The sequence below is a fragment of the Myotis nattereri genome (genome assembly GCF_964212035.1).
Source record: "Myotis nattereri genome assembly, chromosome: 11".
Taxonomy (NCBI): domain Eukaryota; kingdom Metazoa; phylum Chordata; class Mammalia; order Chiroptera; family Vespertilionidae; genus Myotis; species Myotis nattereri.
In genome coordinates, this window is record NC_138086.1 from 82702908 (window position 1) to 82727694 (window position 24787).

General features: G+C 56.0%; 1 protein-coding gene across 1 annotated transcript in view; it reads right to left on the reverse strand.

Annotated features, from left to right (window-relative positions):
• Positions 1-22694, reverse strand: part of ABCA13 (ATP binding cassette subfamily A member 13) — a gene marked incomplete at its 5' end in the record, with an annotated part of 113718 nt that extends 91024 nt beyond the window's left edge. Inside the window, 9 exons of the mRNA XM_081102009.1 lie at positions 1999-2165; positions 2783-2916; positions 4062-4198; positions 6796-6959; positions 9391-9419; positions 11158-11300; positions 15377-15500; positions 16213-16306; positions 22626-22694. Coding sequence (XP_080958135.1) covers positions 1999-2165; positions 2783-2916; positions 4062-4198; positions 6796-6959; positions 9391-9419; positions 11158-11300; positions 15377-15500; positions 16213-16306; positions 22626-22694 — 1061 coding nt within the window. The remainder of the gene's footprint in view (positions 1-1998; positions 2166-2782; positions 2917-4061; positions 4199-6795; positions 6960-9390; positions 9420-11157; positions 11301-15376; positions 15501-16212; positions 16307-22625) is intronic.
• Between the last annotated feature and the right edge of the window lie 2093 nt (positions 22695-24787).

Sequence of the window (24787 nt, forward strand, 5' to 3'; positions counted from 1 at the left end):
GGTCAACAGACTCGTTAGATTTCAGAATTGTAGATAAGAGATTTGGCTATTAATGGCTTAAAGGGTGAACCTTTCTCAGCTTCTTCAAGTCTAATCCTGCTGTGTGGCTTGGGCCCAGGAGACACAGGACGACCAAACACAGGAGCTGAGCGGTGCTGCTCTCTAACACCTGGGCCCGGAGCAGAGAAAACACGGGCTCAATCGAGCCTGTTCTTTGCAGGACAGAGAGTGGCTACTCTGGCCCACGGAACACGGAAAACATGCCCATTGGAACGAAAAAGCTCCAGCCAGGGACCCACACCTTCACCTGCCCGGCCCTCCGAGAAGCGTCCGCACACGCACGGGGCGCGTCATCGGGGCTGACAGTGCTGGGGTACGTGCGTCGCGGGGTGGGAGGAGGCGGCTGTGCATGAGGAGCCCTTGGTATAGAGCCAGTGCCATGAGTGGAATGTGGCCCCACAGTCTTTGTGTCCCTTCACAATCTGTACAGCCACAGCCACAGCCACAATCCCAGCCATCCCTCCACAGCCTTCTGAGGGACATCATCATTTCCATTCGTGGGAAAAGAAACATTTCAAAGAGGGCAGGAACGGGACGGCACGTGGCCCCGTGTTCTCCCTCCCTGGGAGAGGTCCACCTCCCCGTCACCTCCAGCTCCGCGGTCTTACATTGGTGGCTTCCTGTCCTTCTACCGACTCATTGACCACCACCGTCTGGCCTCTATCAGGAAGGTCCCGTGCCGGCTGCTACAAGCACAAGCACAACCCTGAACGTGCCATGGAGCGCATACAGACGCCGTGGTTGTTGCCGTCTCTCTCGGGCTATTAAACATTTGAGACTTTCAGGAGAGTAAGGCAAGGCACTGGTTCTCCTTCCCATCCTCCTCCTCCTCCCGGGAGTGAGAGTCCAGGCCTAGAGGTGCAGGTGTGCTCTGAACCAACTGTAGAACCCGTTCATCTACAGAAACCTGGGCCCTGCACACGGCGAGTCAGCGTTTCTGCGGCAGGTCCAGACCTGCCTATGACGGCAAACTTCACAGAGAGGTCTGATCCACTCCAAGTCTGTGAGCCCTGCTCTAATGCCAAGCTCTGTCCCGCCGCGTCCCTCACACCCCGCCAGGACCAAAGCATGGGGACTTCAGGAGGGTGGAACATCGGGTCTCGGAAAGGCCACAGTGGCTCCTGGATTCTGCTGGAACCCTAACAAAAGAGGACTCGGAATCCTTCTGACTCGACCTCCCCTCGGGCCGAGATGGACAGACAGATGGAAACAGGTACGCTGGGGCCGCTTGGACCGAACAAGGACATCCTTAACCTAATTAATATGCATAAACCCCGGTGCCCGACAACAGAAGTCATGTTCTTTGGAAGAGCACGTATATTTACCGAAATCGATTGTGTGAGCATAAAGTTCATCTCACCAAATTCAGAGTCTAAAACATCCAGAGTATGTCCTCACTAAAACGAAACTAGAAATCAATCTTTAAAAGTAACTTGAAAAGCCCCCACATGTCCACAGAAATTAAGCGATCTGCTTCTAAATAACTATGAGTCAGAAGAACTCACAATAAATATGAGGAGATTTTGAATTGGAAATATTAGAAATTGATGACAGAGCCCTGCTCATCCAACTGTGTGGAATGTACCAGAGCTCTGTAAGGAGAGGGGGTGGCCCTAGCATCTGTTACAAAGAAAGAAAACCTGAAAACCAAGAAGCTGGAAAAAGATCAAACTAAATTTAGTAGAAAGGGCTAGTAAAGATAAAGGAGAAATTCATTAAATAGGAAACAAATGTTATCGTTCATCTTTAAACAGACATCAACGACGTAAAACCTAACATCCAAAATGCTGGCCCTTCTCAAACGCCCTGCCCATCAGGTGGCCTCCTCGCACAGGCTCACTAGACTGGGACTCAGGATCCAGCAGTTTTAAGAATTCGTTTCTAACAGTTTCAGTGTGCTCTGGGCTGAGAAACCCTGAAACGGGAAGGGTGTCTTACGCGTTTGGCGGAGCGTGGCTGCCGGGGCCTTCCGCTGTCACGCTGCCCGTCAGCAGGAGCAGCCCAGCCTGCACAGCGCCCACCACCTCTTGCAGGGAGCGGTCCCGCTCCAGCAGGCTCCTGAGCGCCGCCAGGCCTCGGCCGCCCTCCCGCCACCGACGGAGCACCTGCCATCAGAAACGGGCAACAGCGTCTGATCAAGAGACATCCACAGGCCATCGAGGTGACAAACGGCCCATTTTACAAGGTCGGGAGACTGAAAGGATTGGTCACAGCTGCATTGCGGCTGAATGTCTCGGACATTAAAGACTACAAACTGCAACAATGGATGGGTGCGACACTTTCGTCAGCCCCATTTCTCCTTCCTCCCGCTCCCATTCCCAGAAGAGAAAGCAGTAGGTACATTTCTAAACAAGTGAAACATGCTCCCAAACTGAGCGGACGTGTCTGAGACGTGTCTGAGACGGTATAAATACAGTCGTCCTTAAAATGAGGTCATAATTAACACCCCGTCACAAAGGCCCCGGACGTCACAGACTTGGGGATGATGAAGCTCACGGCAATAGGTACGGTGGCTCCACCCGACATCAAAACACATCGTTCACACGCAGTCATGGAAGGCAGGGAGCACGTGACAAGGCTCTGTTGGGGGGAGGGGGGCCCTGACAACCCAGCAGTCAGGGACCCGGATAATGGCTGAGCAAGGCGTCCACCTGCCCACGCGATTGATTCCCAGTCTCTCAAGGAGAAAGCCAAGCGCGAGAGGAGCGGGAAGTGTGCGCACCTCGTCCAGTTCAGCCGAGTAATTCAGGATCTGCTCCGCGTGGAGGTCGTCAAATCCAAACCGGGCCTGCAGGTCCGCCTGCACCTCCCGGGGGGCCCGCAGCAGGCCGCGCAGGGACAGGCCGCGCACCGGCTCTGCAAGGCAGCAGGGGGGACAGGTCACTTCTTCAGCACTGTGGCAGGAGCTGTCGCCGCAGTTCAGAGAACAGCGCCTTCACTTTCAAAGGGAAAGCAAAGGGCAACCCAATGCTATTGGGTCAGTCAAGTAGGAGAAGCAAACCCAGGCTGGCCCTGGTGCGGCCGCGTGGGGAGGGCGCCCGCTCCCGGCGGGAATGACTGAGGATCTCTAAGGTTCTGTGCATCATCCAAGTTACAACGATCACAGAATTCGGGAAAGAAAGGGAAGTAGTCACATCAGCCCAGGAGCGGGTGGAACACTGTCCGATCGGTCTAACATCAGAACGACAACTTGGGTTCTGGAAGTCGGGGCTAATGACAGCTCAGAGCACGCGGATGAACAGTCCAGAACAGAGCACAGCCGGCCCCCAAGCCGGAGCCACTGAGGGCCTTCCCCTCCCCTCGCGTGCTGTCCTCTGCTCGTCTTTGGAGACACAATTAATGAAGATAATTTGTAGCTGCCTCCAGAAGCTGTTCCGTGATCGCTCTTAGCTCTCACTCACTGAAAGTTCACAGCACGTCACTAATTTTAATTACATTCTTAACTGTAATTATATTTCCAATTGTAAGGTAAGTGGATCGTGTAATTTGGATGACGCACAGAGCCTGAGCTTCCTGATGACAACGCACTTGTTAGCGGAGGTGGCGGAAGGGTTCCGCGAGGGGGTCTGTGTCCCCCACTCCGCTGGGCTCTGTGCTGAATTAAGAACCCGTGGCGCCTGCTGCGATGAGCCCACAGGAGAGCAAGGCAAACACTGGCGGCCTGGCTTCCCTCCGGCAGGGCCAGCGGACGCCTTCCTGTCCACGGGTCCTCCCTCCGCTGAGCCACCAGCAGCGGGAAGAGCTGAGGGCCTGGGTCTGGAGGGGGTCGTGCAAGGCGGCTCCACGGGCGGGACACCGGGAAGGAGAACAGATGTCTCCGTGTAAGCTCTCCCTGGCAGGTCAGAGGCGCCAATTCCCATCTACTGCTCCTTTTCTTAAAGAAACAGCTGTTCTTGTTGCCTTTATATTTTAAGTGATTTGAACAGCACTTGAGCTCCGTTGGTTGTCAATAAATTTAACAAGTGAACCACTTGAAGTACCGTAACTGCTTAGGTACCCACCCGCACCAGCGGCTGCCACTCCATGGTCCTGCAGGAACGTCAGCGCGGAAATGGTCACCTTCAGCAGCGTTTTGGAAACCCTGGAGGTAGCAGGGTTGAGTGGCAGCCAATCTAGATCTTCCAGAGATGCTAAGGAACTGGAACCAAACAAAAGCAAAGCAGCGTGAGCTGGTCGCTGGCGCAGGGCATGGACTCCACTCCTCCGCCCCAGCCACTGTGCCAGCCCCTGCAGCTGCGCCGGGCCAGCCACACGCAGCATCCGTGGTGGCTTTCAATGTGGCCGCAACACCCTGGACTCGGGACTCCACAGAACAGCCCAGTCCCTCTCATGAACACTTGGCACCTGGGCCACCTCCCGCTCTGCCTGGGACAGAACCCGAGTCTCTGACACTTTCCAGCGCTCAGCAGGGCAGCCAGGGTGCGAAGCACTGTTATCGCAGAAGGCAGGTGAGCATCAGCCCGGCTGCCTCCAGGGCAGGTGCTCAGCTCACGTCTGGAGGGCGCCCCCTGGGACGCCGTCTTAACCTCCGGATCCGAGTGGTCAGCGATCGTGTTTATCAAACCGCTTCACACACAGGCCTCAGGGAGTCCACATGCTTGTAGTGTTAGCGTTGTTTTTATATATCAGTATTTTATTTCATAACTAATTATGCTTGAACGTGTAAATTTGAAAATCCATTCAACTGACATGGGAAAATATCTGAATTTTAGCAACACGAGACCAAAAAGACGTAAGTTGTGCTCCAGAGAGGTCCTTCCCTGCAGCTTCTTGTGAGGAAGATCTCGCGTGGCATCCTGCACACCGCGGGGCCCAGGTTACAGGAGATGCCACTGAAAAGTCGTGCCGGGGAAGCACTCCCGGTGTGCAAATGTGTAAGTGACAAGTCAAACCAACAATTGTCAAAATACGTTCCTTCTTCCTACGCTGACAAATACGCCTTCGTAACAACTTGGGAAGCCATGCTCAAATTAGTTAAACTTATTATATACGTGTCATATCTCTAATAGTGAAAAACTCAGAAATAACCAAACATCCAAGTACATATGGTAGGTGGCATGGTACCAAAAGGGAATGTTACGCAGGCATAAAAATGTTCACTTGAGCCCTGACTGGTTTGGCTCAGTGGATAGAGTGTTGGCCTGCGAACTGAAAGGTCCCAGGTTCGATTCCGGTCAGGGGCATGTACCTGGGTTGTGGGCACATCCCCAGTAGGGGGTGTGCAGGAGGCAGATGATCAATGTTTCTCTCTCATCTATGTTTCTAACTCTCTATCCCTCTTCCTTCCTCTCTGTAAAAAATCAATAAAATATATTTTTTTTAAATGTTCACTTGAGGACTCTAAGAACAAATGAAATGCCAATGGTTAAAAAATTTAAATCAAGGAGAATGTGCTCTGAACAGCATTGCTGCACTTATGTAAAATATTTACACAGGTACATGAGGGCAGGTAGAGACGCAGGAATTCCAGCTTTGGGATGACATCACTCTGGAGTTTTTCTTGTCCAATCCTATATAATTAAAGGCTAATATGCAAATCGACCAAAAGGTGGAACTACAGGTCACTGTGACACACACTGACCACCAGGGGACAGATGCTCAACACAGGAGCTGCCCCCTGGTGGTCAGTGCACTCCCACAGGGGAAGTGCCGCTCAGCCAGAAGCCAAGCTCATGGTTGGTGAGTGCAGCGGTGGTGGCGGGATCCTCTCCTGCCTCAATGGCAGCGCTAAGGATGTCTGACTGATGGCTTAGGCCTGCTCCTACCCCCACCCCACCCCCCCACCCCCGGGCCTAAGCCGTCAGTCAGACATCCCCTGAGGGCTCCTGGACTGAAAGAGCGTGCAGGCCAGGCTGAGGGACCCCACCGAGTGCACAAATTTTGTGCACTGGGCGTCTAATTATCCAATAATTACTCGGAGCCCTGGCTGGTGTTGCTCAAGTGGTTAGAGCATCGGCCAATGCACAGAAGAGTCTCAGGTTTGATTCCTGGTCAAGGGTACATATCTGGCTTGCAGGTTTGATTCCCAGCCCTGGTCAGGGTGTGTGCAGGAGGTAATCAATCAATGTGTCTCACATCAATGTTTCTCTCTCTCACCCTCCCTCACTTCCTCCATTCTATTCTAAAAATCATTGGAAAAAATACCCTTGGGTGAGGATTTAAAAATAATAATTACTCATATATATATATACATATATATACATAATTTCCCATTAAAAAAGTGAGGAGGTGGATTAGAAAACTGTGGTACATCTACACGATGGAATACTATGCTGCTCTAAAAAGGAAGGAACTCTTACCATTTGCAATGGCATGGATGGAACTGGAGAGCATTATGCTAAGTGAAATAAGCCAGTCAATGACGGAAAAATACCACATGATCTCACTCATTCATGGATAATAGAGACCATTATAAACTTCTGAACAATAATAGATACAGAGGCAGAGCTGCGTCAAACAGATTGTCAAACTGCAGCGGGAAGGCTGGGGAGGGTTGGGGGGCAGGAGGTAGCAGGGTAAGAGATCAACTAAAGGACTTGTATGCATGCATATGAGCATAACCAATGGACATAAGACACTGGGGGATAGGGGAGGCTAGGGGACTGTCTAGGGTGGGGGGAAAAAATGGACACATATGTAATACCCTTTGTAATACTTTAAGCAATAAATTTAAAAAAAAAAGTGAGGAGGAAGCACCCCACACCTACAATTCGTTGTACTTTCTTTGTATCTTACTTCAAGACAGCCTGGAGAAGGTGGGTGGCACCGCGGAGGCCATCGTCGATGGGGACATGGTGTGCGTACAGTCTGGGCAGGAAAAGCAGGAAGTCCCAGACCTGGGGCTGCTGGTGAAGGCTTTCCAACGCCGCTATCACCTCCTCGGTCTTGTTGAGATCGACCTGATGGAAAAAGATACCAAGGGTCTTTCTCTTTATTTGTGTTAATTAAATGATGGGGCGTGGGCTGCAGTGTCAGAAGCCAGAACCTCAGCTGGCAGAGACCACGCCTGCTACGTCACAGTGCTGTGAACAGAGAGATGTACAAATGACTGTGAGGTCGGGCTTTTAAATGTCGTGCCAGCGTGGGCCGGGAAGAGGGGCCGAGGTCTGCTCTTGTAGCCGATTTCCGTGCCTGCAAGGCAGGTCTTAGCCATGAAGGAGTGTTCCATTGTGCGTAAGGGACACCCGCTGCGATGGGCTTTTCTGTTACCGCAGCTAAACCCAATGGCAGTGACACACCCTGTCCGATCGGAACACTCCCCACGGACATCCCCACCCCCTCCCCACGGCCGCGCAGGGCTTGGTGGCACCACCACTGAAACGTCGGTGCGGAGAAAGGGGAATAAAGATGCCGGCCAGCCCTGGCCGTGTGCTCAGCAGTGAGACCCGAGGGTGATGGGTTCGGGTCTCGGCCCAGGCCCGCGGTCACATGGATGCCGGCCTCCCCCTTTCCCCCTTCCTCCCCCCTCCCCCTCCCGTTCCCCTCCCCCCTCCCTTCCCCCTCCTTCTCCCCCTCCCCCCTTCCTTCCCCCTCCCTCTCCCCCTCCCCCCTCCCTCTCCAAGAACCAATGGGGAAGCACCCAGGGAAGATGAACAACAACGACGGCTACAGGAGCGTTCTGCCAACAGCCTCGGTGCGAACCCACAGTGGCCGCTTCCTCCTGGAGCAGAACGAGGCCGGCGGGGAGCCGGTCCAACCGCGCGGAGCGCCCTCCGGGCTGGAGCTGCTTCCACCGCAGGCGGCGGCCGAGGTGCGGGCGGGGCGGGCCCGTGGGCACCGGGCGTGGGCCCAGCTCGCGAGGCGAAGCGCAGAGGGGGCGCTGGGGGACCCCGGGCTGGGGGACCCCGGCCGCGCCTGCGCCCCCCGTGCTGTCTTCTGGCGGCAGCGCCATCGTGTCCGGGAAGGGCCTCCCTGTGCCCGTCGCCGCCCCGACACAGGCCCCACGTCCGCGGGCCCCGGGCCCCGGCCCATGGCCACGGCCCCGGCTTCCCCCCGCGGCCCCGGCTTCCCCCTGCGGCCCCGGCCTCCCCGTCTCTCGCGGCCCGTCGGGCCTGGTCCTCAGGCCAGTGGTGCCGGGACCTGCTCCTTCCTCGGCGCCAGGCCGTCCGCGCAGGCGCAGTCACCGCCCAGCGCTGAGCAGAGACCTCGGGGCGGAACCAACGTGCGGGGACCGGTCCCCGCGGACCCGTTTCAACGTTTCAACGCGCTCAGTGCCTGCCACTGCGGCTGGTCGGAAGGAAAAGCCGACGCACAGGGCGTGATGTCCTCAACCAATCAGGTCCCACCAGGACGTGGTACCATCCGGGTCCTGCTTCCTTCCGGCTTCTTCTCGGGTGACTCCAAGCCCCGGCCATCGAGTCAGACCCGCAGTAGAACCAGCGGATGCGGAAGCCCTACCTCCTCCTGTGGTGAAGGTGCTCCACCCTCCCGGCCCCGCTGGTCCATCCGGGCGCAAAGACCCCTCAGTGGCGACACATGGGCCGCAGCGGGAGTCATGCCCAGGGCGAGTCAGAGGGACCCAGATGCGGGATTCAGCGCTAACCTGATGTCACAGACATCAGAGCTCCGCCCCAGGCCTCACTGCACCTGCTGCTCCGCCCCCCCAGGCCTCACTGCACCTGCTGCTCCGCCCCCAGGACTCACTGCACCTGCTGCTCCACCCCCAACCTCACTGCACCTGTGGCTCCACCCCAGGCCTCACTGCACCTGCTGCTCTGCCCCCCAGGCCTCACTGCACCTGCTGCTCCACCCCCAACCTCACTGCACCTGCTGCTCCACCCCAGGCCTCACTGCACCTGCTGCTCTGCCCTCAACCTCACTGCACCTGCTGCTCCGCCCCCCAGGCCTCACTGCACCTGCTGCTCTGCCCCCAGGCCTCACTGCACCTGCTGCTCCGCCCCCAACCTCACTGCACCTGCTGCTCCGCCCCAGGCCTCACTGCACCTGCTGCTCCGCCCCCAGGCCTCACTGCACCTGCTGCTCCGCCCCCAGGCCTCACTGCACCTGCTGCTCCGCCCCCAACCTCACTGCACCTGCTGCTCCGCCCCAGGCCTCACTGCACCTGCTGCTCCGCCCCCAGGCCTCACTGCACCTGCTGCTCCGCCCCCAACCTCACTGCACCTGCTGCTCCGCCCCCCAGGCCTCACTGCACCTGCTGCCCTGGACCCAGACCAAGCTCCTCTTCCAGCCCATCTCCTCGGGGAGTGTGCCTTCCCCAAACCAGAGTCCACAGGCTGTTGCTGAAGATAAAATCAGGAGATTGAAACCGTGTTTGCAGCCTAACCATTTGTCTCTGAAGACCATGTTTCAAACTTCCGGCACAATACTTACTGTTAGGAAGCTGGGGCCATAAGGAGAACCTACAACAGAGAAGATTTCAGACGTGTTAGTTCAGCCAGCAGTCAGAGCGCACTTGCTCAGCGGCCGTTTAGTTCTAAAATCAAAAGGCTCAACACAGAGTCTGGGCCACAATATGGTTACACGCCTGACTGAAGGATAGACAGCCACTTTCGATTTCTAAAACACTTGGATAGTAAAGTAAATTCCTGGGGAAATTGATAAACCAGATTTCACTAATTTGCAGAAAAAGTATAATTTTATCCATCTCTCATTCCACAGGCATTGTGACCATTCAGGACAGAACAGAGAACGTGAAGGAAAAGAAAGCAAAGAAAGAAAAAGTTGAAGAGGAAAAGCGAAAAATTGTGATTTTCCAGACCTAGTGAGTGCCCACAGAGAACTGAAGAATTACTTGGTGTAGAAAACCAAGACATTTGTTGTGCTGTGAATAGAGATTTTCTTTTATCGTGAGAAATGGCTCAAATAGTGGCAAACTGAAAATGAAGCGGAGATTGCCTCTCAAAAAACTTAGTTCTCTCTTTAACAGAATGTTGAGAAGCTCATTTGAAAAACACATTTTACTAAAGTACAATGATCCCAAGAGCACCTGCTAATCAGGACTCCATCTTTCGTGTCTGGAACCGTTCTAGTCCGCGGTAATGCGTCTGGTCCACGGTGAAGCCTGCCCCTCCTGGCTCCGCCCTGCACAAAGGTGCTGGTTTCTCTCTTAGAAGTAATACATAACTTCACCTGCTTCGTTTCTCTGCCAAACTTTCTATTTCACTTTCTTGTATTACTCTATAAAGAGGGGGGAAATCACTTAAAAAGAAAAATTGGACCTAGCCGGCTTGGCTCAGTGGATAAACTGTTGGCCTGTGGACTGAAGGGTCCAGGTTAGATTCCAGTCAAGGGCATGTATGTATCTTGGTTGCAGGCTCAATCCCCAGCCCTGGTCTGGATACCTGCGGGGGACAACCAATTGATGTGCCTCTCTCACATCAACGTTTCACTCTGTCTCTCCCTCTCCCTTCCACTCTCTCTAAAAAAAAATCAATGGAAAAATACCTTCTGGTGAGGAAACTTTAAAAAATTGCAAGTGGGTTCTTAGGGTTGCCAGATTTAGGAAATAAAAACATACTTAAACTAAAAAATTGTTTACCTGAAATTCAAATTTAACTGAATGTCCTGTATTTTACCTGGCAACTCTGGATGGGGTTGTGTTAGAAAGTTGCGGGGGAGGCACGAGAACAGGATCACTGTGACCCCAAAGTATGGATGAAGTTTGTAGGCAATAACTCAGCTTTGGAAAGATAGGCAATTACCTGCCCCCCACCCTGAGGTCCAAGCATAAGAGATCATAACTGAAGTGTTATAAGCATAGAAAGACCCATTCAAGTCTACCAGAGGGAGGAACCAAATGATCAGTGTGTGTGTGTGTGTGTGTGTGTGTGTAAGGCAGGATCGGACTTAAAACAGGAAGAGGGGATGAGAAAGCAATAACAGGAGAAAGGAGGACAGGGAATGGAGGAGGGTCTGCAGAGATAAGCAGGATGAGCTGCAGCCGCTCTGAAGGCTGTGCCCAGTGTGCCATCCCGGGGGAGGTGGTGGGAATCTCGCTCGCCCTCCGCAGCCTCTCTGGGTGCTGGGCCTCATCCAGGCAGGGCGCCTATTCTAAGAGGAAGAAGGACCGCCCGGCCCAGTGCAGGGCTGCTCAGGCCCGTGTCCAGGTGAGAGGCTGACAGTGTGAGCTTGACTTGCCTGGAGCCCGGGAGCGTTCCACCCACAGTTGTTTTAAGTCTGTTGCCTTGTCCATCAGCTCGCGCACGTCATCAGCCAGGTCCTGCATCTCTTGTAAGAAGGCCAGGTCATGGATCTCGTGATGGGCATCTGTGGCTCCGAACCTAGACGGACTTCAGGCAAGCAGAATGATAGCCCAACAGAACCGTCTACAGGAGGACGTGTCCTGGGCGTTTTTAAGATTCCTGATGCCAAGTATCAAGTCATTGTCAATGCAACCTGTGCCCATTTCCCCTTCCACCGGCTGCCCGAAGAACCCATTTTCCTTGCTTGTCATCCAGAGTGGAATTCAGATTTTTACAACCTTTCCCAACTTAAAATTAGAAAGTTGCTCTCAATCCCGTTATTATCTGTGAAGTGTAACCATTTTACATGGTTATTAGTCACTTTTTTTCATTTATTTTTCGCATGTGCTGCAGCACGCCCTGTGCAAGGTGCTGGGAATAAACACACCAGCGAACGGAGGCACCACCACCCCTGGGTATGGAGGACACAGGAGGGGAGTCCACAGATGTGCCTCGAAACTGTGGGTGAAGTAAATGGCAGGAGGACGGTCAGTGAGATCGGATGAGGCCGCGCGTGCGTGGAAGTGTGCTGTAGAGACTGCGCTCAAGATTGACCTGAGCGGAGGTGATGTTGGGCTGAAACCTGAAAAAAAAATGGTTGGCCAGTGGGAACAAGTGGGGGTTACAGGCTGGTCAGAGACTATCAGACGGCCCAGAGGTGGGGAATGGCTGAGGGCGGCGGGGGGGAGGAGAGGGGCATAAAGTGAGAAATAAAATGGAGTCACCACAGTCAAACTGAAATCACTAAAATCAAGTCGGCTGAGGTCTGAGGAAGCAATTCTGCTCGGGGACCCTAGCCCCCTGCACCCTCCAGCCCTGCCTCGCTCCGCTCTCCAACCCCCAATGACCCTGCCCGTGAGCCCCGAAACCCTCCTGGCCAGCTAAGGGGGAGGCTCCTCGTAGCAAAACCAGGAAGGGAAGTGGGTTTGCAGAATCATAACAGCCCAGATGGGAGGAGACCTGGGCCTTGTGCCCAAGAACTTTCCCGGGGGGATTAGGAAGGGCCTGGAGTTCACACTCAATTAGCCGAGATCGTGTTCCCACAGACTTGAATGGAAACTGGCCTCCGAGCACCTGCAGAGTGAGGCCACGGGGATGTTTACTGATGGCGATAAAGGTCAACTGGCTTCATGGTTGCACCAACATGAGAACCAATGAGAAAGGCCGTCGGGGGCAGGGTCAGAAGCCAGAGGTGAGCTAGCCCGTGTGTGGGCGCCTTCCCGGTGCCTCTTTCCCCCCCATTTCCTCAGGTCTTCCTCTACTGCACCTCATTTCTCACACGCGGGCCTCCCTGCTGTCAGTCACAGCCTCGAGGTGCCGCTGCTGTGAAGACCACGGCTCTCGCAGGCGGGGGCCCTGTCCGGCTCCCGCTGTCATCCCTGCGTCCAGCACACTGACCGGAGCCTGAAGTGCAGGGACCCGGAGGAAAGGACAGTTACTCCCTGGCGTGGAGAAGCAGGTACTACCAGCCAGGGACGCGAGCTGGCTTCCGGGAACCCCCTCTGCGCCAGGCTTGCTGTGTTAAGTGTTTGGCCTTTGCCCGGCCGGTGTGGCTCAGTGGCTGAGCATCAACCTATGGACAGTTTGATCCCTGGTCAGGGCACAGGCCTGGGCTGCGGGCTCCATCCCTAGTGTGGGGCGGGCAGGAGGCAGCTGATCCATGATTCTCTCTCATTGATGTTTCTATCTCTCTCCCCTTCTCCCTTCCTCTCTGAAATCAATAAAAATATTTTTTTAATTATCTTGCCTTTAACACTCACAACACTGGAAGTAGGTACCTGAGAAACAGGTTCAAGGGTGCGCCGATGCACAGAACTGAAGGGGGCAGGGCCAGTGCCGTCTGGTGGGAAGCCCCCCCCCTCCCCCCCCTCCCCCCCCCGTTCCCACGCGAACAGCATTTCAGGTTCCTGTTCTGAGTGAGGAGGGACACGAGCACCTGAGAGGTGCGGGAGAGCTCGAGCCCTTCCGCTGCTCCCCGAGAGGTTCTGTGTGCTGCCCTGACAGCCCAGGGGAGGCCTGCGTGGCGGCCTTGCGAACTCAGACCTAAAGCCACCACAAGGATGGTCTGAAACGAAACTTTAACTAAAGCAGTGATGGTGGGGAGTCACGTCCTAGGCCGGTATCTTCCCTGACAAGGTTAACCTTTACCTTAACTGAGCCTGTCTGTCTTTTTGCGTCTATGAGAACACACTCATGAAATGTCTGGGCAACTGGTAGCTTCCCTTTTTCCGGACCCCTCTGGGCACAACCTAATGTGCTGGGCGCCAGGACAGAGACCACAAATTCCTTCATTATCATGTTAATTTTGACTGTTGGCTATCCTGCACCCATCTAAGTATGTGTCTATCATTTCACTTTTTATCCAGTCCCAGAGGTTTCTCCCGCCTCCCTAATCTATCACCAGTGGATTTCATGTAACCCACCTACGTCCCCTCCTTTGATTGCAATGTATACAAATAGATGAAAACCCGCCATTCTCCTGAACGTAATCCCAAGCTGTTGAGATACTGCTTCCCAGCAATTGTCGACAGTTTGGCTCAAATAAACTCACAGAAATTCTTTACAGGTTTGAATGTTTTTACGTTAACCCTTTGTGGACAAAAGGGGCCACAGGCTGACCTGACAAGCTCAGGAGAGGCCTGCATGGCAGTCTTGCAGACTAGGAGACCTAAAGTCACCACAAAGGATGGTCTGGAATTAAACATTAACTAAAAGCAGTGATGGTGGGCAGTTACGTCCTAAGCCAATATCTTCACTGACAAGGGCAACCTTTACCTTCACTGAGCCTATCTGTCTTTTTGCATCTGTGATAACATGTCCTTGAAATGTCTGGGTAACCTGTGACTTCCCTTTTTATGGAGCCCCTGGGGCACAGCCAGGTGTGCTGGGCCCAGGACAGAGACCACCAATTCCTTCATCACCATGTTCATTGATCCTGCACCCCCCTAAGTATGTGTCTGTCATCTTACTGTTTATCCAGTCCCAGGGGTTTCCCTGCTTTGCTTTATCCCTCCTCCTTAGTCTGTCACCAATGAATTTTATGGAAACCACCTACATTCCTCCTTTGATTGGAATGTATAAATACGGATGTAACCCCGCCATTCTCTGGAGCACTATCTCAATTCGTTGAGGTTCTGCTTCCCGGCATATGTCAACAGTTTGGCTCCAATAAACTCACAAAACTCTTTACAGGTTTCAATGGTTTTCTTACGTTAACACCTTCCTCCTCCACACACACAAGAAGACCCTCGACTGTCTTGGGGTTCTGCTTTCAGACTATTTCCACATGATGCTCTTTGCATAATGCTTGGATACACAATACCCATCTCAGACAACGTAAGCGCCGTGTAGAGTGCACCAGGCTGCCCAAACTGCCTGGAAACGTCTGTTTCTTCTTGTAACTTACAGCTGAGAGGTAAAGAGCCTGTTTCCACATCTTTACCTTTAAATGTCTTAGCTCATCCGTGGCAGGAGGTTCAGAGGAACCGAAACGCAGGCCATTCGTAGCCGATAAGTTCAAACTACCGCCCCGAGCCAGCGCTCCCTCCCCCGCCCCCTCCCAGAGGCTCCCGGCCAGGCAGGGCCTCGCGTGAACGCCCTTTGTTTTGGCTCTTGTTTCAGAAAAGACTTCCCGCTCTTTCTCTGTTTGGTCTTTGATGCCACAGGAACCACAGGTGTGGCCTGGGGAAGGGTCAGAGCTGCACCCCTGTCGCCTGGTGAAGGGAGGGGCCAGGCCCAGAAGGAAAAGCTCAGTTATGGGCGGCAGGGGCGCGGCCAACAACCACACGGGCGGCTCAGGCCAGCACTGGGCACCAGCGTGAACGGGTAGCTCAGCAGGTCGCTCTGAAGTCGGTCTCAACCACAGGAACAAACCTTTGCATGCAAATGACACGTGCCAGTTGCTCAGCAACCACTTTGGGGAACAGCCGTGGGAACCACTCAGGCTGGAAAGGCACTGCCGTGCGCGTCTGCGTTTAATAAGCAGTTTTCCTTGTCACTCTACCTCTGTGCTTGTCATGGCCTCTGACCCGTCTCAAATGACGGAGGTGCTACTGAAAGCCTGGCGCCTGTGCTCGCCCCGCTCCCCACGGGCTGAGAGGCGCTGCGTCTCTTACCGGAGATGGTGCTGCGTGGGCCCCGGGTCGCTCGTGTTCCGGCACCGCGCCCCGGTGTTGCAGAGGAGGCCCCGGACAAAAGGGAGGACACCCCGGCTGGGCAGGTCCCGGGGCTGCAAGTAACCTGGAGGTGGGTGCAAGGAGATGACCCATGCACCCGGCAGCAGAAATGCACTGCTACTGAGTTAGAATCCGAAGAGTAACCTGTCCTGTCATGCTATTGCCTAATTAATTCTGTCCCGCTCAGACGGAGGGGACGGGAGGGGAGGGGAGGGGAGGGGTTTTTAATTTGCGCAGAATGTTGAAGTCTAATACCCCTTGCATTCTTAAATGTTGGAGTGTAGCTGCTAATGATCATATAAAACGAAGAAGTTTAGAAAAACCGACGGGACCCTAGGTTTTCAGGACTAATGTGGCCCCAGTAAGCCACCTCCCTTAGGCAAGTGCTGCTCACGTTCCCCCCGGCTCTTGGCACACACTCCGCCCCCTGCCCTTCACACACACACACACACACACACACGCGATGGATGAGAACGGCTGGGACGGACACTGGTAACTGTAGGGAATCTGGAAGTGCCCCACAGAACCGGGTGGACAGCTGCCCACGAGCCCCGGTGGGTCAGCGTAGCTAGAAGAAGCAATCTGTCTGGCCGAGTGAGCAACCATGTGGCTGTTACTCCAAGAGGGAAGCTGTAAACGCTGCTGCCGACACCCCAGAACCGCAGCCTCTGTGATGGGACAGGGGAGCCCTCCCGGGCGTCCGCTCAGAGCCCGAGCTCCCGGGAGCGGAGGAGGGCTGCCCGCTCTCCCTGAGATCCGCAATAAGGGGCACTCACAGTTGTCTCGGTGCCGGGGAGGTTCTTGAAAACGAAGTGCTGTCAGGATGACGAACAGGATGCATGGCCAGAGGAACTCCGCGAGGCAAAGGACCTGGGGAAGTGGTTGATTTTAAATAAAATAGTGCTGAATAAACTGCAAAGCGTTACGGTATCTCCGTCTCTTAAAAAATGGCAAACTGGCCCGGCTGGGTGGCTCCGTGGTTGAGCATCAGCCTATGAACCAGGAGGTCACGGTTCGATTCCGGGTCAGGGCACAGGCCTGGGTTGCAGGCTCGGTCCCCAGAGGGGGGCGTGCAGGAGGCAGCCGGTGTTGATTCTCTCTCCTCATTGATGTTTCTCTCTCTCTCCCTCTCCCTTTCTCTCTGAGATCAATAAAAACATTTTTTTAAACATTATTTTAAAATGGCACACTGGCCAGGCTGAGCCTCCTGCCCTGGGTCTCTGAGAACAATGGTTGGGAACAGGGCCCCAGAGGTCACTGGAGAGAGGAGAGGAAGCAGAGGCCGCAGGCAGGCTCTTCCCAGGTGCCAAGGTCAAGGCGACCAGGCCCCGTCCTCACTCGCACTGCCTTAGTCACCCACCCTCGCCCTCCCAGCTAGCAGTGGGGAGCCCGCTTTGCACACAGCACACCAAGGACATAGCCCGTTTGCCCCGTATCCTTGCACCAGCTGTGACGGAACCTGGGCTGAATCTCAGGCCTGAAGACGAAGTAACTTTCCTTCCGCTTCAACAAAGCGTCATACAGACAGAGTTCAAACCCATTTTTTGTTGTTTATGTGTTAATCTTCACACAAGGATTTTTTTTCCATTGATTTTTAGGGAGAGTGGAAGGGAGAAGGAAAGACAGAGAAACACCGATGTGAGAGAGACACATCGGTTGGCTGCCTCCTGCACGCACCCCGACCAGGACCCAGGCCAGGGAGTAGCAAAGTACGAGCCCTTGATGGAATCGAACCCAGGGCCCTTTTACCCACAGGCTGATGCTCTGTCCACCGAGCCAAACCAGCCAGGGCAAACCCATTCCTAAATCCTCCAGTTGCTCAGGGAGCTGGTGGTTTTGGTTGCAACTGAAAACCACAAGGAATAAAACATTCCGTGCAAACAATAAAACTGTAAGGGAATGAAGGCGGGAGACCTCACTGGGTGAGAGGACACACCTGGGTGGGTGCGGCTAGAATATCCAGGAAGGGGCAGGAAGCGTGTAATTAGCTGAGGCCTCTGCTCCTTGGAGACAAAGGGCTCTGCGCTGGGCGTGAAATTCCATTGTGCCCTGGGGGCATGCGGCCCCGGCCTCTCAGAAGGGGACCCTTTCCCAGAGTATCAGGTTTGTTTGTAAAACAGCAAGAAACGCGGGTTCACACTAACAGGAGTCCCAGCGGGTTAGGGTTAGGGTTAGGGGAGAGCCTGAACCTGCCGCTCGGCCCCCCACCCACGGGAGGGCAGGGTGCGGCAGGGTCCTCGCTTCCTCCCTGCTGAGCCCAGAGGTGAGGGGTCTTAGGGAGGACAACGTGGAGGGAGTCTCTTTACTTGACGCCAGTGGGCTAAGCAGCATCTTTCTCCCTGGGGTGGGGGTGGGGGTGGCACTGAGTCCAAGCCACCTGGGGGCCCTGTACCATTCAGAAGGCCCAAGCAATGGGGGCGAGCATGAGTCTCCTTGGGCTCACAGGACAGAGCCCAGCGGACGGTGCCAACACGCCGCCATGGGCTGAACTGTGCCCCCAAATTCCCTCGCTGAAGTCCTGACCCCTGACCTCGGACCAGCAGCTGATTTGGGAACAGGGCTCACAGGTGCGGTTGGTTAAGATGAGGTCCAGGCAGCAGGTGGGCCTCCTCTGGTCGGACTGCATCCCATAAAATGAGAACCCGATGCCCTGCTCCGTCCTTTAGAAACAGCCCGAGCTTCCATCTGTCGCTGTAACAACCTGCTTCCACATAAAAGGAATGCATTTTGCCCTGCTCTGTTGCTCTGTGCTTAGAGCCTCGGCCCACAGACTGCAGGGTTGCGGGTTCAATTCCCAGTCAAGGGCACGAACCTTGGTTGCAGGCTCAATCCCCGTTCCCAGTCGGGGTGTGAACAGGGTGTGTGTCTCTCTCACATCGATGTTTCTCTCCCTCTGTGTCTCCCTCTCCCTTCTACTCACTCTCTAAAAAAAAAAAAAATCAATGGGAAAAATATTCTTGGGTGAGGATTTTTAAAAAAAGAATGCATTTTCCCCAAATAGTTGAGTAAAATTGTCAGAAACAAAAATAAGGAGAAGCTAGGACACAGACAAACAGAGGGGAGACATGAGAGCACCCAGAGGCCCCAGGAGGACCCAGCCCGCCCACACCTGGACCTAACTCTCCTCGACGCCGCGCTGAGCTATAAGCATGTGCTGAAGGCGTGGCCTTGGTATTTGTTACAGCCGCGCTGACTGATACACTCCCCACCGTGGGGCTGCCCACTGACGGCCTTGCTGGGCTGCGGAGAGCCCGTGTTGGCTCACCAGGACTCCAGGTGAAAGGATTTAGTGCATGAGCCTCAGTCACCCCTTTAAGCACAAGATTCCACATCAGTGACTCCATTTTTAACCTTTTTTAGTGTAAAACCACTGACAGGTCATCATTCCTTTAACCCAGTGGTTCTCAACCTGCTGGCCCTTTAAATACAGTTCATGTTGTGACCCAGCCATAAAATTATTGTCGTTGCTACTTCATCACTGTCATGTTGCTACTGTTATGAGTCATATGTAAATATCTGATATGCAGGATGGTCTTAGGCGACCCCTGTGAAAGGGTCGTTTGGCCGCCAAAGGGGTCGCGGCCCACAGGTTGAGAACCGCTGCTTTAACTCCTTCCCCAGCACTTGCAGCCCCAATCTGTTATTGCTCAAACTTCCTGTTTTTCCCTCGTATGAAGCTATTCTGCTGCTTTTTTAAAACACACAACCACCCGCTTGGGTCCCTCCCCGCAGCAGGGAGCGTTTCTGTAATGAAACTTTGCTTTTGCTCAAAAAATAAAACAACAACAACAAAACTTACACACCCAACAACTACAGCATCTTGTCAGAAACCATCCTTCCATCCTTTACCCAGCCTGCCTATCGGAGAGGTCAGGCTCCTGACCTCTAACCTCTGGGTCCTGCTCAGCCTCTTGGACCTTCCTAGCAAATGAAAACCACATAGTTGATGACTTGTGATGATACAAAACCAGCAAAAATGTACCTCTAAGACTTAAACAAATCTAAAAGAAAAAGTTACTTGACTTCTGGGGCTGGATATCTGTCATTTTTTGCAATTTCCGAAAATACAGAAACTGTGAGCAACATGTTCATTGACTCCAAGGGAAACTATTCGTTAACACCAAGTTCGGCTTTTGGCACCTGAATCCAGGGGTGGACAAAACCTCAAAGAAATGTGAGCGTTTTGTTTTATAAAAGGACACACACACGCGCACATGCACACGCACATGCACACGCACACGCACGAACGCACACATGCAGGTTCTGAGGTGGGAGGTCCTTGGAGCTCAGGCTGAGGATTTTAGAGAAAACAAGTGGCTTCCCAGTGGGGCTGTGAGGACCAGGCCCTAAGGCAGGAGACAGATACCAAGCCTTTCCTGGGGTTCTCTAACAGGAGGGGGGTGGCTTGAACTCAGCTTTGTGCTGAGTGCAGAGCCCCCCAGTGTGGAGCTGAGAGCCTCAGGGGCTTCCTGGGAGCCAGGGAAGAAGCTCAGGGGAAGGAGAAGCCTAGGGGGGAGGAGAAGCCTGGGGGGAGGAGAAGCCTGGGGGGAGGAGAAGCCTGGGTGGAGGAGAAGCCTATGGGGGGAGGAGAAGCCTGGAGGGAGGAGAAGTCTGGGGGGAGGAGAAGCCTAGGGGGGAGGAGAAGCCTGGGGGGGGAGAAGCCTGGGGGGGAGAAGCCTGGGGGGGAGGAGAAGCCTGGGGGGGAGGAGAAGACTGGGGAGGGAGGAGAAGCCTGGGGGGGAGGAGAAGCCTGGGGGGGAGAAGCCTGGGGGGGGAGGAGAAGCCTAGGGGGGAGGAGAAGCCTAGGGGTTAGGAGAAGCCTGAGGGGAGGAGAAGCCTGGGGGGGAGGAGAAGCCCAGGGGGGAGGAGAAGCCTTGGGGGGAGGAGAAGTCGGCGTTAGGAGAAGCCCGGTGAAGGAGCCATCATTTGTGTCTGCGTCTAAGAGAAAGTGTCCCTGAAAGCAAGAATCCAGTGGTTCGTGTGGAGAGGGACGAGGTTGAGCCGAGTTTTATTATTTCTGTCGGCCCGCGAACCCACCGTCAGGAGAGGACCACGCATTTTTAGGACAAGATGTCCTTGCATGAAGCTCAGCTCAGCCCCTCCACTGGCCCAGGTCCTGGGGAAACGCTCCCCACACCCAAAGGCCAGCACCAGTGCTCATTGTGGGGGGAATTGGAGCCCGTTGACCGGGGAGGGGACAGGGCAGTCAGGCCAGACGCAGACAGAGACTGGAGGCACCTGTCTGAGAAAGGCCCCTGCGCCCCGAGAACATGACTGTGCCCCGAGAACAATCACTGCGCCCCGAGAACAGTCACTGCGCCCTGAGAACAGTCACTGTGCCCCGAGAACAGTCCTGTGCCCCGAGAACAGTCACTGCGCCCCAAGAACATCACTGCACACCAAGAACAGTCACTGCGCCCCGAGAACAGTCACTGTGCCCCGAGAACATCACTGTGCCCCGAGAACAATCACTGCGCCCGAGAACAGTACTGCGCCCCGAGAACATTACTGTGCCCCGAGAACATCACTGCGCCCCGAGAACAGTACTGTGCCCCGAGAACAGTCACTGCACCCCGAGAACAGTCACTGCACCCCAAGAACAGTCACTGCGCCCGAGAACAGTCACTGCGCCCCGAGAACAGTCACTGCGCCCGAGAACAGTCACTGCGCCCCGAGAACAGTCACTGCGCCCGAGAACAGTCACTGCGCCCCGAGAACATCACTGCGCCCCGAGAACATCACTGCGCCCTGAGAACATCACTGCGCCCCGAGAACAGTACTGCGCCCCGAGAACATCACTGCGCCCCGAGAACAGTCACTGCGCCCCAAGAACAGTCACTGCGCCCCAAGAACAGTCACTGCGCCCCGAGAACAGTACTGCACCCCGAGAACATCACTGCGCCCCGAGAACATCACTGCACCCCGAGAACATCACTGCGCCCCGAGAACAGTCACCGCTCTGGGATGTGTCGGGCAGGTGGGGCTGTGCAGCCGCAGTGGGTCAGCTTCTCGTCCACATCAAACCCCCAAGACGGCAGAACGAGGAGGACTCTGAGCAGCAGGCGTTATTTTATAATTTCTTTTATGTTATTTCTTGTTATTAATTTGTTAAACTTAAAAACATACATTTCCTTTTCCCCTGACAACATTTTTTCTTTTTGTTGTCGTCATGAAATTGTTCAAATGAGAAAGAAGCCTCAGGCTGATGTTCGTCAGACTGGACATACGGGGACGCTATGAGCTCCGTGGCCGTAGGGCCGGGCCCGCCCCCGCCAACCCTGCCAATGCGATGAGGCTGCTCAGCCACGGCCAGGCGGGTGCTCCTGGGGGCCCTGCCAACGGGCATCGACCTGCCCCCCAGGTGTCCTACCTGCCCCCTGAAACCCAGTTCCAGGAAATCCATTCCAGAGAACCTGCCTGGAGGAGGGCATCGTCACAGCAGAGGCCTCAGCACGGCCGCCTGGACCGGGCACAGGGCCCTGCTGGGCGGGCAGCGAGTGGACCGGGCACAGGGCCGCCCACGGGCGCCGGCTACAGGCTGGGCTCCACCCTGGCTGCTGGGCTGGAGGGTGAGATGCCGGCGGCCGAGGGCCTGGGGCCTGACTCCAGTCAAGGGCAGGAGCCTCAGCTGCAGGCTCCCGGTCGGGGCAGGTGCAGGAGGCAACCAGTCGAGGTGTCTGTATCCCTCCCCCCTGCCCGCTCCCTGCTTCCATGTCTGAAGACCAGGGAGGGGGACATGCTGGTGAGGAATAACAGAAACCACAAGCTACTCTGAGCGCCCCCATCACCTGGATTCAGTCCAGAGGAGGCGAATCCACACGAACGCCCGGCAGGAGAGGGTAACGCTGGGCCGCCCGGCGCTCCTGCGGGGACCGGGCCAGCCGAGGGCACTGGGGGGGGGGGGGGGGGCAGGACACACGGACTAAGGGCCATGGACTAAGGTCACACCTGGTCCCGCTGCCGGAGGACCCACAGGTTCGGGTTCACAAGAGGCGAAGCCACAGCTGCGCTGAAGCTCCGCCTGCTGTCCTTTCCGAGCGCCCACGCCCGCCTCTCCTGACCACACGCCGCGATGGTGCGCGGGCCTCGGGTCTGGCCGGGGCAGGTCCCGGCTCACGGCCTGAGCCTCCGGGCTCCCTGCAGGAGGGGCAGCCCCACGCCCTCGGTCCCCCCCAGGGGCCCCACTCACCCGGTGCCGGCATCGGACCAGCCAGTTCTTCCAGACCAGGGCCCCGAGCTGGCGCCCGGCCGGCCACATGCTTTCTGGGCGGGAAGCTCTGCTCTGGGCGGAGAGCCGAAGGCGGCTTATACCTGCGGCCGGGGCGTGTGCTCCTCAGTCACACCCCCCGCAGCGGCGGTGACGCCAGCGGGGCCATGCCCCCCCCCCCCCAGCGGGCATCCGACGCCCTCCTGCTGAGTGTCTGCGGGGAAATCTCTCCTTTCCCGGCAGAGAGCTGAGGCCCGCAGCCCCGGGCCTCTCCCGGGAAGGGAGCGAGCTCCCCCTGCGCCCAGCCCCCCTCGGGCTGATGGATGGGGTCACTCCTCCCAGAGGACATGGCAGGGCTGGACCCCGGGACCAGGGGCGAAGGGTTCGCCTCAGAGGCGCTGTTGCCCCTCCCCCCTCTCCCCTCTCCTTCACCCACTCGCCCCAAAGGCTGGGACCCGCGTGCTGAGGCCTGAGGAGGTGCAACTGAGGGTCCACCCCCCCTGCAGCTGGAGGGGACGGGACCCTGAACCCAGGGGATTCCCGCGCCTTCGCCTGTCCCAGCCCCACGGCTCAGACGGCTCAGCGGCAGCTGCTGCACCGCCTCCGTCCGAGGCCAAGGCCGGGCAGCCGGGCTCCTGGGCCCCTCGGACACCCAGAGTCTGTGGTCACCCGTTTCATAAAGCGCTTCACCCGCCCTGAGTCCCGGCCGATGGCTTTTGCAACAAGAACCCGGCCCGGAACTCAGCAGCAGGCGGCCCAAGTGCCCTGCAGGCCTGCCTTTCCCAGACCATAGCTTTCACCTTCTAGTTACACATTTCCCTGCTCCAGCGTGAGGGCCACCGCCTGGCGGGGGGGGGGGGGGGGGGGAGACGGGGATGGGGGCCGCGGGGGGGGGGGGACGGGGGGCGCCGGGGTGGGGAGCAGCTCGCACGCACGGGCACGCACAGACTTGGGTTTGATGTTGCCAGTGCCCTGTCTCCCTGGCCTCACCTTCTCCAGGCCCATTCTGTCCTCTGAGTGTCGCTACCTGGTTCCTTTGGCAGGTAACACGCCTGATCCTTGGCAGGTAACACACCTGATCCTTGGCAGGTAACACACCTGATCCTTGGCAGGTAACATGAACAGCACTTCCCATCCTGGGAGACTGTCATTATTTCTAAAAACCAGGATTAGGACACTCCCGTCACGGGGTGCTCCTATTTCAGGTCTGTACCGGCCAGTTTGCATGCACGTACGTGATTGCAACCAGCTCCAGGACTGTGGGATCATAGGTGTCTTGTTGACCTGCACCTGCAGGCGGGACTGGGTCATGACCACCCAGGGACCGATTCTCGCAGCTGACAAAGGAGGCCCCAGCTGCTAAGCGGGCCGTGTGCGCCTGCAGGCGAGGCTGGCTGGGAGGCTGAGGCGGGGCCTGCACCTGACCCAGGTCCGGAGGGAACGTGGAGCAGGCGGACAGGCATTGGTCTGAAAGGATCCTGAGGATGGAACGTCCTGGGGACCCGCTCTGACGCGGAGGCTGCCGCGAAGGAGAGCCGGTCACTCTAGCCGGGTCCGCGCTGCCCCGTGCCTACAGGGATCACAGGACCGGCCCCGCGTCCGCTCCTTGCTGCCTCCCCACCCCATCCCTTCTCCCCTGCCACTCAGCTAGGTCCTGTCCATTAAGGCTGGAGTCCGCGGAGAGGTGGCCAGGAGGCCGGCACACACCGCGGAGAGGACGGGCTAAATCCAGGAGAGCCAGACCTGCCGGCCAGTGCTGCTCAGTGGCTGAATGTCGCCCCGTGCACCACCCAGAGGTCGCCAGTTCAATTCCCAGTCAGGGCACCTGCCCAGCAGGGGGCGTGCTGGAGGCAGCCCATAGATGTTTCTTTCTCATCAATGCTTCTCTCTCTCCCTTCCTCTCCCTGAAATCAATTTAAAAAAGCACAGGAAGGGCTGAGACCCTTGTCTCCGTCCGTCCGCACTCACGGAGCCCTGCCCGACGCCCGCTGCAGGCTAACGTGCTTCCGTCAGAGCTGACGAGCTCCCCCGGATGAGCACGCCCCAAACCTGGATGTAGGAGATTAACACACACTCGGCTGGTCTCTCTGAAAGGTTATGCTAATGCAGTTTAAAAACGGAAACGTAAATTATTCCGCAGTTTC